Genomic DNA, 13,615 nt, shown 5'->3' with positions numbered 1-13,615 from the left:
GGATGCTGAAAGTGGGAACTGAGGTGCCCAAGGTCTTTGTTCAATAGGGCGAGAGAATCAGCAGAAGGCGACCCTCACCGATGCCTAAGCGCGAGCGCGCTGATGTTGGTAGAGGGAGCGCGTGTTAGGAGAAGAGCTACCTGTGTGGGGGAGAAGAGCTACATGGAGTGTGCATCAGATGGGGCAAGGAGGAGGGAGAGGATCTCCACCACGACCTGATGAGTGGGAGGATGTTTTAAGTTAATTTTGGATGTTGTGAGAAATGTTCGGGAGGCTTGTACAAAAAAGAAAAAAGAAAGAAAGAAAGAAAGAAAGGCTAAAAAAATGGAAGTGGCCTTTTTGGCGTGTGCAAGGCTTTCGTTTTGAACCAGGGTTTCCACAGCACAGCTTGAAGCTTATGGCGATGGCGATGGCGATGGCGAGGACGAAGACGATTCTCAAACCCCAGCTCGCCAGCCTTCTTCCTCCCCAATTTCAACCTGTCCATCCCCCCTTTCCCTCCCCGCCATCCCCTTAGCTCCATTCTCCTCTCTTTCACCTCCCTAACGACCCCTCCTTCCCCCCATTTTCCCCCTTCCCGCCTTTGGCAACAGCTTTCGCCAGTACTGCCTTCCTTCCTCCCTCTCACAGCCCTCGCTGCCGGCTCCTCCCAGATCTTGCGAAATTCCGGCGCTGCACAAGCTCCCTTCAGCCCGAAGCGGGCAGGAAAAGCGCGTGCTCCAATTCGTCTCCGGCTTCTCGGAAGCCGCCCCCTTTCTTTATTCGGAGAGCGCACTGTAAAATGCCCCTGCTTCTGTAGAACTTTCTAGGTTACTGACTTTGCGGCAGCTGACGCCCGGCATCAAGAATGGACCACTAGGAAATTGGCTCTGATGCAGCTTCATTTAAGCAGCAGCAAACCGGAGAGAACGAAATTGAAGACGACGGAGTGTCTTCGGAACACGTCTCGTAGGTGGTTGCAATCTCCAAAAAGTTTGCCTGAAGTACGTTGCTTCCACATGGAACGTTACATCTGTGTTTCCCGACTTTCTTCCTTCCTCAGTGCGCGAGAACCTCACTTGTATCTCTACGTCGAAATATTTAGACTTGCACACCATGTTTCTCCATTTTCACCTGCCTTGGTATAGGTATCATTGTTTTCGAATACGTTTCCCAAATTTGGAAAATGCTTTGCTCTTCCAACTTTGTCATTTGCACACGTGGGCATCATCGCCGTCACATTTGGGGGGTGAATTTTTGTAGATATAGATGGACGCAGTTAACTGTATGTTTATGTGTGGCGTTTATTGTTCAGGTATTCCCACCCTCGAGAGCCCATCAATTAACGGACTGACAAGAAATTAATCGTGTAGAAAACAGTGCGACAGTTATAATTTGAAATCGTGTTTGTCCTATTATGATTTATAAACCTTTTGCATTGGACCAGAGAAACTATATCCTAGACATACCAGAGGCTTATCTAGTTTTCAAGCCATATCAGCCTCTACTATTGGCTACGGTAAACCCCATGTTACACTTTCCCTTTGTTTGATGTGCTGGATTTACACAGTCTTCTGTATGGAATTTTCAATTTCTCAGGTTCACAACAAGGTGTATCGTTGGTTTTTGACGATACTCACTATGAATTGTGGAAATTTGTGGGACATGATCGCCTCTGTGGAGTCTTTGAACAACCAAGCCAGATTGTGCGCTACAGATTCAACTTATGGAACCATGCTTCGGAGAGTCTTCTAACCCATGAGCCAGCTTGGGACCCTAATTCGAAGGAACCGTATTGAGCCTTGTTGGTTTTCTTAGTGCCAAGCTGTGAATTGATGGTATTGCCCGCATCCCTCGTATGGGGCACTCATGAGAAGTATCTGTGTAACATACTTAAGTTTTTTTGAGTTCTGTAGCCAAACAACTTGCTAAAGTTTACTGCTTTTGGGATCTTTCAGACGCTGCAATTTAATTGTCTTGCCTCTCCAACGTCATTTAAATTAGACCAAGACTACATGAATGAATCCTATCTGCAAGGTAAATAGATCTCTTGCAAGCGTGTAATTGCTCGAGGGTAAACATGTGCATGCTGGCACGAGGATTCACCAGTCTTGTGCTGTCAGTCAGCTACAACCATCCCCTGTCGATTGTTTGAAAGCCTGGCTGATCGGAACTGTTGAAGGAAGACAACCAACTTACCGTGGTTCCATTTCTCCTTTTGTCTTGGCCCTTCGTTCATCATAATGAAGTTTTGTGCTAAGCTAAAGGCTTTGTCTTACGTCACTGGACTGCAAGAGAGTAACTTAATGGCTACCTGAGGAACATGGTTACCAAAGAGGTGTCTGATATTCTTCTTCTCGTGTCAATATTGATAGATCAATTTTCAAGGCATTACAAACACCACATAGGGAGACACCTTTTTTAAAAGTCCTTGTAGTGTGAAGTTGAGTTGCCAGTGGTGCCACCATGTGAAGGCTTCCTCTTGCATATGCCTTGAGCAGGGTATTCTGATATATGTACTGCTCAGCATGACTGGTATGGCGTTGTACTGTACACATATGGGATTTAATGATTCATCTGTAAAGACTTAGTAACTATTTTCAACTACCTACTTTCAAGTTTCAATGTGGAACTTTCTTATTTCGATTTCTAACATGTACGGTACTAGATTGTTGATTGCAGTTGCCAGTACACTGTTCCTCTCCCTATATAAAGGCGGAGTATTGAACGTACCCTAGTTTTTTTCTCTATACGTTATGTGTACGATCCTCATCCCATATGAACATACTTAAGGTACGGTGGTTTATTAAGTGTTTTGAGGTGACTGAGAAATGTGTGTTAAACTGATTCGATCCATGAAATGGTTTGTCGCATCGTGATACCTGCAAAAGAAACCTTTTCTGAACGAGTTTAACTGCTGTGCCTTGCATTCGATCTTTTCAGAATGAAGCTTATCTTCTTGTGCTAACAGCTCTACATAGGTTCTGACTTCTGGTTCAGAACCATAACAAACTTTGCACTGTTAGATTGGAGTAAGGTCTTATACCAGCACTCCAGGTGGCTTCAGACTGAGAGGTCCTGCAATCGACGCTTGCAGGCTGCTTAGCAACTGACTGGAGCAGTGTGATGTGAACAATAGGCAACTGCTGCATGCTGACTGAGAAGTCAGGAGGACCTTCATGGAAGCTAGATCTACACCACCACCACTGCTACTATCACCAGTACTACTACTTATTGCTTTAGATCCAGTCTGTAAACTCACAGACTGAGCTGGGTATTACTATTATTTCCATTCATTTCATTGGACGGATCTTGTTAGGGTTATTGTGGTCACCTTTCCACTTGTGAGCCCCTAAATGAAGAGGACATGGGGGAGATGTATCAGCAGCATGTAAAGGATCTAGGAGAAGCAGCCTATGCACTTCATAGGGTTGAACAGATGGTCAACCACATGGGCAGTGAACAGGCTTCCACGTAGTCAGTGTGGACAGTCCCTAAGGCTGACTGTAAGGCGGCATCAATGGCTGCTGTGCGGGTTGGCAAACAGGACTATTTCGGGGTCTGGTTTTGGGCCTGGCAGAGGCTGGAATGAGGTCGAGGTGAGAGCCTGCAGGAGGTCGGCTATCAGCAGAACACCACAGAATGGGTCGGCCCATCTGCGAGTCAGGTCGGGTATACGTGCAGGAGACTGGCTGGGGCAGAACCCAGCAAAAGGCAGCCGGGCCAGGGCCATATGTAGGCCTCTATGCAGGTGGTCGACTGAGCAGGAGAAGACCAGACTGGTTGAGCCCAGTCTGGTGTACTGATGGACTGGTCGGCCAGTTCACCAGCAGGGCTCTAGGGTCCTATCAATAGGCCCCTACTTGGGGCAGTGATTCATTCCATGTAGTGCCTGATGTACTAGAGGAGCAAAGAGACCAGGAATCAAGCTCACCATCTGTCTCACTTGAGCAGCAGGGAGGTCAAGGAGAGGGTGTACATCCAGAGCAGCAGGGAGGTCAGGGAGATCTCTCTGTGCGGTATCAAAGCAGCCCACTGAAGCTCCATAGGAGCATGCAGGCTGACAGAGTTTTGGAGGTGGTAGGAGGAGGTAGAAAACAGTTCTGAGGTGGCAGGGGTCCACATCTAGGCAGTACCCTATCCGCTAGATGGTGGCACATTGAGCACACCTTTTGTATGAGGTTTTGTGCAGTACATGTTTACTGTTTCTACTGTACTGTGCATAGTTCAACATCTGTGTCTGCATCTATCTCCATCTACATCTGTGTGCACAAAAGAAAAGGAGCGATGTGTGTTTCCTGGGCTATGTTTCTGTACTCAATCTTCTACTGTGGGAGTCTGACTACGGGAAGCAACGTCCGTCACTGTTTTTTAACATAATCACTGTTTTCTAACATACCTCCATTAAATACCAAGCCTCCCACTCTGTGAACAGGCTGATTCAGTCTGGAAATGGCAGCTACAGGAGCCTTCAAGGCTGTAAAAGGAGGCCAAAGCCTCATTCTTCCAGCGTGACCTAGTGCAATACTTCAGCCAGCAGACTTAGCAGCCATCAGCCCCTTCCCAGCAGCCCCTTGGCCAACATAGCCTCTCCGTCTCGTAGAGGCTAGGGTTTGCCGCTCATGGCTGAATCTGGTGATGGATAATGGCTGAGAACTCCTCCCATATAAGCAATGGATCTAGCCTTTCCATTGAGGAACCAGATGTTATATATTGAGGGCCTTTAGTTGTATTCAGTGGCTCATTGGTTATTGCCAAGGCCGATAGAATAAAGATAGCAGTTAGCATAACTCTTAGTGCAACAGTTATGAGAGGTGATGTGATGTATCTTTTGTCGGTCCATGTTATCTTTTCTCTCTCTTTTCAGCTCAGTGGGGATGTCATAGTAGCTAGTCCCTGCTATGCATGATGGGTTTTATGGTTTGCAACCTTATGAGTGACTATAACGCGATTGAAACCGCACACCGTGTTGTGTTTTTAGAGGATGTGTTTGGGCACGTTCCTGCATTCATCTAGATAATGCTTCTGCACCCAATTGTTAGTACATGCATAACTAATGAGAGTAATCTGTAAGCTTTATGCCCGTTACATACACGTGGTGAATTTAGATAGTGGGAGCACTAGCATAAAGCTATCCCTTTGATATATATGCTTAGCGAGTACAATGCTTGAATACAAGCTGAACTGAAAGGCCTTCCACCAGGCTGGTTGCCACAAACTGCTAGCTCCTCTTCTCGACATTAATTGAAGACAAAGAGCCTGTGTCCTCTTGTGAGAGCTTTGCCTTCTCTAGATATTGACAAGCTTCTCTCACCTTCTCCAAATTCTGATGCTTCTGTTTTCAACAGTTCTGGGGTGAGGTCCTCAAGCTTTTTGTGAAACCCTTTTTTATTCATCAAATTTTCCAAAAATTTAAAAATATTTGCTGACAAAATAAAATTACTTTTAAAAAAATGAATGATTTTATTTCCTGTTAAGATGAGGGAACTGTCCCCAATACTACGATTCAGGTCAAGTGAGCAATATCAGAAAACAATCCCTTGATGCTCAAACAAAGTTCCTATTTAGGAGCTCATCTACAAAATGTTAATTGGCTTAAGATGGTTTCATTCATACATGAGAGAGAGAGAGAGAGAGAGAGAGAGAGAGAGATTTCATATGTTTTTTGGTTGATTTCGTTTGTTTATTTTTGCTTAGTCACCTTCTTCCTTGCTTCTTTATTTCTTGTTATCTTTCTCTTTTGTTTAATTGACGTATTTTAGTAAGCATTGGGTTTGCCCAAGAGACTCCACAGGTCTTTAGAAACCCAGTATAATTGCTTATGCTTGGGCACTGATGATGACATAAGCATTGCTTTGCTTGCTAGTATGTCTACCTTTTGTTTTTTGTTACCTCAGTTTTATCCTCTTTCGTTTTCTCTTTTATTTTTTTTGTAGAATTTTGTTTTTAGAACAACAAAAATCTGAATATGTACGATTGGATATATTTTAGTCTTACAAAGGTATATATTCAAACTCTCTGCTAGTCCATATATCTACTTGTATATCAAGGTTATGTGAGCTGGTTCTCATCTTGCATCTTTTGCTTTGTGTATCTGCACAATGGTGGTGGTACTTCCAGTAGGGGGAAGCTATTACATACAGCATGGTTGAACGTTTGTGCTAGGATCGGGGCTAAGACCTCTTGTCCATGTTTGGTCCTGGGCTCTCCGGTTGTGGAGCCGGCGTAGTGCAGCTCGCACATTTTGTGCAGTGAATAAGATGCAAGTGGTGGGCCTGGGGAAAGCTGTGAAGTACTCAGTCCATAGCCCCTCATGGTCCTGGGCTCTCCGGTTGTGGAGCCGGCGTAGTGAAGCTCGCACATTTTGTGCAGTGAATAAGATGCAAGTGGTGGGCTCGGAGGGAGGGAGGACTCGTTAATTAACATCGACATAAGGCGAAATCAGCCTATGAGATCAATTACGTCATGCAGATAGTGGATCTAGAGGTTTCAAGGAGAGACGGAGAGAGGAGGCCTTGTGTTTTCTTATGCTTTGAGAAGGGTGGGTGTTCAATGTGAAATGGTAAATGCCGTAAGCAAATGTTCATTTTTTGTGTTACATGACATCACGTTTTTCAAGATGATAGGATCATGTTGCTACATTGAGACATGTCATGCATCTCAATAGCACATGCTGGATTGTGCCCTCGGATGCAATGTTTGTGCTTAGTTTTCTTGCTTCTAAGGTTTTTTTGACAGTTTCCTTTTGTGCCACTGATAGGTGCTTGTATTCATGAATAACCAGAGCATCACTATTGCTTACAGTGACATCACTATTTCATGAGCTCTTTCTAATTCAAAAATGGGTCTGCCTACAGGTGTTTTATTGACAAAGATTCCTCAATTGGAATACCCGCACACAGAATGGTTATACGAATTTTGACCCTGTGTAAGTCCCTGGCATAGCGGTGATTGGATAGTATTGATTTGTTCATGCCTTCATGTCCTTGCTTTCTCTTGGTTTTTATGGTATCTGTTCCAGGGGGTTGGGGAGGGCCAGTGTGGAGAAAGGGCTGTGGCGTGTTCTGGCTCCGCTTTTTAATTCTATGCTGGGCTGGATAGCAATTGCTTACATCGGGTGACGGTTCTTTTCAGGAATGAGCACAGTTACAAGTCGACTGAACTCATGGATTCCTATAATAAAGACATGGATTTACAGGATCAAGGTTTCATACCGAATCTCAGAAAGGATGAGTTGGGTTTGATGGCAGAGGGGCATGAACAATCACATTCACGTTTTGATGTAGATGAGCATTTAGAGGTGCAATTGAGGTTTGACTTGGGAAGTTTTGTGGATGCCCATATGTTACTTGATACTAATGGACCTAGAGATAGCCACTGGGATTTTATAAGGCAAGAACAATCTGGACTTGCGTTCCAGGCCTCTTCAGAAGAAAATGTATCTCTTCTGGCTCATCGTGTCAAGCAAGATGATGTAAAGCCATTTGACAATTGTGAAGGCTGGCCAAGGTCTTCTTCCAGTCAAGTGGATGCACATTTATTTTTAGATACTCAGGATGATGTCAGTATGATCACAGATGCCTTTGGAGCAAAAAGTAGGACTGTAGAAACTGAATGCGGAGGGCCCAGGGTGATTTCTTATGGACATGATGATGAAGCAACTGCTTGGGTTGACTTAAGTGAAAAGGAGCACTTGCAAGTTGGAGATGATGGAAATGAAGCGTTTGATGATAATACTTGCAAGGGAAATGAATTACACTCTCAGCTCAATGAGAACAAGGCTCTATCAAGTAAAACAAAGCCAGAAAGTGCTGCTGTAGGTTGTAAAGGAAGCCAAGATTCGGAACGACTCAATTCACCTACTATGGAAAACACCACAGATCGGCAAGGTGAATTGATTATATCAGCTGATATGTTAGAATCACCAAATGGAGCAGAGGAAAGGGTACAAACAGTGCATAAGCAATTGGCAGATGAGTCCTCACTATTGGATCCTGATTTAAGGATGGAATCTATTTCGAATACAAAAGAGACGACCAGTGGCTTTCCAGGTGAAAGCAGACTGCTGGACCCGCTAAACAACATGCAGAGGGTGGAAAGCTTACAGGGGCCGATTGTAGAGTGCATTAAGGCATCTACAGCACAGGTTGACGAAATGCAGACTCTAAACGATCCTACAGTGGTAGATTTCCAAAGAGATGATGATGACAAGATGTGTAAAATAGAAACTGAGGCTTCTAAACATTGTGAAGGGAAAGATTTGTTTCAAGACCATGATGGCCAGTTCCTTGGCTCTGTAAGGCAGATGGAAGATGCTCATGATTCTAGAGGAGATAAACATTCCACCTTTTGCATATCAAGTGCTTCCACTAGTCAATCACCAGTGTCCACGGTGGTCCCTATTTGCTATACACTTGATGTGAGGAGTCAACCCGACAATGGATGTAAACCTGATAATAAAGATGCTGGATGTGGAGGGCAGGAAGGTAATAAAGTGATTATAAAGGTAACTGGCGAAGTATTGCCACCTGTGGATCAAGAATTGCCGGAGGACAAAGCAATGCTAGAGGAAAGTATTGCCCAGATTGAGTCAAAGGTGGATCAGGCAGTCAACGAGACCAATGCAGAGACTCAAGTGCTAGAGTTGGTGTCAGAACCAGTGAAGAAAAATACTGCCATAGGTACTTTGGGACCAGCTGCATTTGCTTCTGAGAAGGTTCCAGATGCTGGATCCTTAATCCCGGAGAATAAAGTTATCAGTGACCATTCGAAGAGGTCCCATGAAGAGGAGCATATGACCAACTTGAATGTATGCTCTATAGTGGAGTCCAGCAGGAAACCTTCTGAAGTTGAAAAACATGATGAAAGGAAAGATAATATGGGTGAATCTCCAGAACAAAGCCAACTTGCTGCTGAAGTGTCTATGATCCCCCCTCATGATCAGGAGATTGTGCCATCCATATCAGATGGGCATCTCATATCTGACACATCGGATGTGCAAGAAGGTGCTTCACCCACAAAAGAGCAGAGTGCTGATAAGGTCCTCGCAGAGAGAGATTTACAAATTCAAAATTCTCAGAGTGACTGTCGAGTAAGAAGCGCAGACAGCCTCAATGAAGCAGAGAAAATCATTGACCCAGACATGTTGCCCTCACAGATAGAGGTGCAAACTCAAAGTTCTCATAGTGATTGTGAAGTATTACCCACAGATGGACTGAATGATGCAGAAAGAATCAGTGATCCGGGTACAGCACCTTTGGAGGCAGTATCTTCAGGAGTGGAATATGCCTCTGACAGTGGTCCAGTGCAGTCAGCTTCAGAAGATGTGACTGTTACAAAGCAGAATGTCACAGTCATGACCACTGAACCCATTGACAGTGGGATTTCAAACGTGCTAATTCCGATGCCTGAAGAGAAGACTAAACATCTGGAGAAGGATTCTTCGAGGGCACCTGCCAGTGAATCAATGGAGTGCCTAGCCAGGGAAGGTGCGGCAGACCTATCTGTTGGAGATGCAGTGGAAAATGAATCAATGGAGTGCGTAGCCAGGCAAGCTGCAGCAGACGTGTTTGTTGGAAATGCAGATGAAAAGTCTGAAAATACAAGGGAACATGATGAGATGGAGCAAGGTGTGAGGGTGAAAGTATCTGCAGAGGACACTTCTGGCCTGAATATTACCCATTTTACTGCAGGGCAGGCTCCTCATGCTTTAGGCAAACCGATCAGTGCAGAGAATGAGCAATCAAGCCTGGCACTTAATATAGATGTTGCAGAAGGATCGAATGATCCAGCTGAATGCAGTGGTGCTCAGGGAATAGCTGCAAACTTTGACTGCTCTCGAATCGTGGATGTCACTATGGAAGGTAATTCTTTAAGAAGATACTAAAAATTTGAAGCTTTTGTGCCGCATCCCCGTATGCAGACTATTTTTTGGGGTCTTGTTGTAGCCTGAACATTTGAATTTGAGAAAATATAGCTGATAACACCTTAAAAATTCTGTGCCCCCAAAGAATTGGAGCGTAAACGTGTCAATGCTTTGCAAGGACTAGTTTGTTATGAGTCGATTTGTTATCACATCGATAGTTTCAAATTCTTTCACTTGACTTTGACAGATGTGCCAGAAGCTGAATTGGAGATGAAAAGCTCAGACAAGCAGCAGAAACCTTTGACTGAAGCTTCATCTCGGCTAAGCACTGACCAGAGATCTGACAATGACTTCTTGGGGCTTACTCCAGTTGACACCAGGAGTCAGGCAAGGGAGAGTGCTAAGGCTGCTGTGACATTAGTACAAGATGGCAGGGAACCACCTTTTAACGAGGCTGCTTCTGTAAGAGCTGAAAAAGATGCCTTTGAAAGAGTAGAGGGTAAACTACTGGAAAAGCAAATGACTGCGCTACGTGACGATGACAGCTCAACAGGAGTCACAATCAATGAACATCAATGTACCATGCAATCAGAATCAGAAGATACTATAAATGATGCTCGCCACTTGGAAGCCTCAGAAGAAGATAAACATTCTTCTTCACCTGTTGCAAGTAGGAAAATTCATGTTAATAGCAATGTTGATGCCACAGGATCTCTTGGCAACCATGGAATTCCGACAATACAGACGGAGAATACTCAGTCATGTGAGGGTATACATCTACTTGTGGAGGTATCATGTACTGAGACTGAGCTAGGGCATGGTGATAGGCAAGTTTCTGATCCACTTGCAGTTGGGCCTCATCCGGAAAAGCAGGATGACCAACTAACAAAGGACCTCGTGTTCAAAGGAGGGGTTTTTTCAGGGAATGCTGCACTTAATGAAGCTGTCCAAGAGCAAAGGATAAAAACTCAACCCGAGGAAAGTGGAATTAAAAGCCTTGAAGGAAGAATCATATGCAGTGATTCTCAAACTGTTGAAAATCGTGATGTTACAACTGCTGAGTTGCAGGTTGATGTGGGACCGGCAGTGAGTATGACCTCTGCAGTCGCTGTTGTCAATTCAGAGTCAAGCACACCTGAACCTAACAAGGTGAACTTAATGGATAGGAAGTCAAGTGTTGGTTACTTGTTGGAGATTTTTACGTTCACATCATGAGGAATTGTGCACTCCACCTAGTGTTTCTTTTTAGACATTGAATCAAGCTCTCTAATGAACAAGTTTCTGGATTCTTGTAGTGTTTTTAGACTGCCTTATAATAGTGTAGAGGCTGGCTGCTGCAGTAAAGGTTGCTTTTTGTTTTGTGTGTGTATAAAATATAAAAACTAGTTATTAGCCTTATCTCAGTCATAGCAGTAGCCTAGGCGAGATCTTTGTCTATTTGATCATGTTTTCAGAAAGGAATTTCACATGCATCATTCTCACAAGGATGTGACCTGCCTACTGTAAACTAGGATGCAATGAGTTGGCATACCACCAGTTGTGGCCCCAAACAAAGGGCATAGGGTAGTTTAAGATTATGTGCAGGTCTCAAGGAATCCATGGCTAGTTAGATATGCTTGATAAGTGGCAGGCAGCTCATGTATGGATAGGAAAGTGACAGGGCTGCTATGGGTCTCCTCAACACATACACAGCTATAGGAGCAAGCTGTATGACTGCCTTGATCAGCCTGAATGGAAAGGGCAGGCATGGGTTTCCTCAGTAGCTGTAGCAGCCTGTATGGCAGGCACGAAGCAACGCCTGCCACCTAGTGTTGTAGCAGGGACAGGCGGGGTGCATTGCTCAGCCTGTCCTAACGGGGTGACTGCCCCCCCTGTGTGAATGTACCCTTAAAAATCCTTAAACCGTGAGGAAAAGAGACCCTCCCGTTCTCCAAATGGAAAGTTGGATTGGAACAAGAATTTAAGGGGGTGATCCACCCACCAAGTACTGCCTATAACGGTATCTAGAGCTCCAATCCACTCAAAATAAGTAGCCCCAACGGAGTATACCAGTTTACAGCAGAAATACAAGAAGAAAAGCGTAAAAGAGAGGGAAGAAGAGGTCATTTGAAGAGGTTTTTGGACACAAGCGGAGCGGGAGTTGGATAAGTACCACCAACTCTATAACACTTGACTTTTGTTGTAAAATACATCCTTTAAAAAAAAAATTACAGCAAGTCATTTTCTCTATTGTATTATTTAAAGGAAAGAACGGAAGGGGAAGGGAGATATAACAATTAACTTATTCCTTTTCCTCCATTACCTGAAGGAGAGAGAGAGAAAGAACACCTTCACCCCCTCCTGAAGAGGATGAATTAGGTGAGAGTTACAGATATCTTGAGTATGATAACCCACAAATAGATTTATAGCAGTCTCTCTTTCAAGAACCTCTTGGTAGGAAGTTCTCCTTTTGTAATGAAAGAAGAAATGAGACTAGCCAAGAACAAGGTGATGAGTTTACGCCTTCAACTCGAAACCCAGCACACATGGATTATAATCCAAGTGCAAGAGGAAGAGAGGAGTTGATAAGCTGATTTTCCAGCTTAGCAATATGATTGAACGGTCCATTATGACAAGATTAGGAACCAAGAGGACTTTAAACTTTGGGTATGAAGAGTTGAGTACCCCTTCTAAGAGATCCAAATTCCAACTGCGAGAGAGAATCGAGCTCCCAAAATATGATGAGTACCCCTTCTAAGAGATCCAAATTCCAATTGCGAGAGAGAATCCGCAATTGGATTCGCCATTTTGAGCTATACTTTGCCCATCAAGACAAGACCGAGCAAGAGAAGCTTGCTCCCCCTTGGAAGAGTCACTGGTGGAAGTCTTTGGCAGAAATTTCCCATGGGCAAGATCATAGTGGATTGCTTACTAATAGGATTTCCACAGATGGAAGGACTTGGCTGGTTGTGTAATAAGTACTCTGCCCTTTGCCCAAAATGCACCTTGTGTGGGGTTACAATGAAATTCCCATGCATTAGTGTGCCTTGGTGATCTGTTGACAAGGATGTAGCATTATTGTGCCATATGAGATCACCACCCTCAAGAAGAGGCCCTTTGTTCTTCATGATCCTCAACTTCTGTTGTGGCAAGTTTGCCTCATCCCCAACGATAGACTTACCTTGGTCTCCTGCAATAGCACTTCCATGTGCTTTCCCATCAAGTTGCATATCTGCATTACGTTGCTGCTGTGCACTAATGTACTCCTGGGGATAGTAAGTATTTAGACCAATGTGGTTGTGCAAGGGCTGATTGTCATCAATATTATAATACCCATTTGCAAAACAGTCATAACAGCCATCTTCCTTTTGCTGTGCATTATCTTCATAACTTTGGCTGTCATTTTCAGGTTGTACCATGTAGATGCCGCTTTTGTCATTTGCAGTGGTCATGAACATATAAGAATCAGATTTAGGGCTCTGCCATCTGGCATTATCCCTGCAATCCACATGCTTGGCCAGGTTTCCATCCCCACCATTAGTTCAGTCCTATATGAATGCATCTCTGTTGTGTGCTTCATATACATGTCATATAAGTTGAAGAGCTCAAATTTTGATTGCCTTTTGAAAACTATCCCCTCGAATTTTGCGAGTGCCAATACATGGCGACAATATTTTTGATGTGCTGTACACAGCATGAGGAGATCCTTCCAAAGTTTTTCCTCTGCATTTATAACACTCCTGTGTGATGCTGTTGTTCCCCTTATGGCTGCTAAGTGTAGGAGGTAGAACT

General features: G+C 44.2%; 1 protein-coding gene across 3 annotated transcripts in view; it reads left to right on the top strand.

Annotated features, from left to right (window-relative positions):
- Positions 1–276: 276 nt before the first annotated feature.
- Positions 277–13,615, top strand: part of LOC147900215 (uncharacterized) — a 41,697-nt gene continuing 28,358 nt past the window's right edge. Inside the window, exons 1-4 of one of the 3 annotated variants that reach the window (XM_087376783.1) lie at positions 277–952; positions 6,837–6,907; positions 7,114–9,842; positions 10,092–10,993. In XM_087376783.1, the coding sequence (XP_087232909.1) occupies positions 7,145–9,842; positions 10,092–10,993 (3,600 nt within the window). In that variant the 5' untranslated portion in view covers positions 277–952; positions 6,837–6,907; positions 7,114–7,144. Of the gene's footprint in view, positions 984–1,582; positions 1,818–6,836; positions 6,908–7,113; positions 9,843–10,091; positions 10,994–13,615 lie in introns of those variants that run through there. The other 2 variants (XM_087376781.1, XM_087376782.1) reach the window with 2 other exon arrangements.

The sequence above is a fragment of the Dipteris shenzhenensis genome, chromosome 7 (genome assembly GCF_047967505.1).
Source record: "Dipteris shenzhenensis isolate YYH24624 ecotype China chromosome 7, Dip_SZ_1.0, whole genome shotgun sequence".
Taxonomy (NCBI): domain Eukaryota; kingdom Viridiplantae; phylum Streptophyta; class Polypodiopsida; order Gleicheniales; family Dipteridaceae; genus Dipteris; species Dipteris shenzhenensis.
Note: the sequence above shows the minus strand (reverse complement) of the source record. Positions and strands in the feature narration are given on the sequence as shown.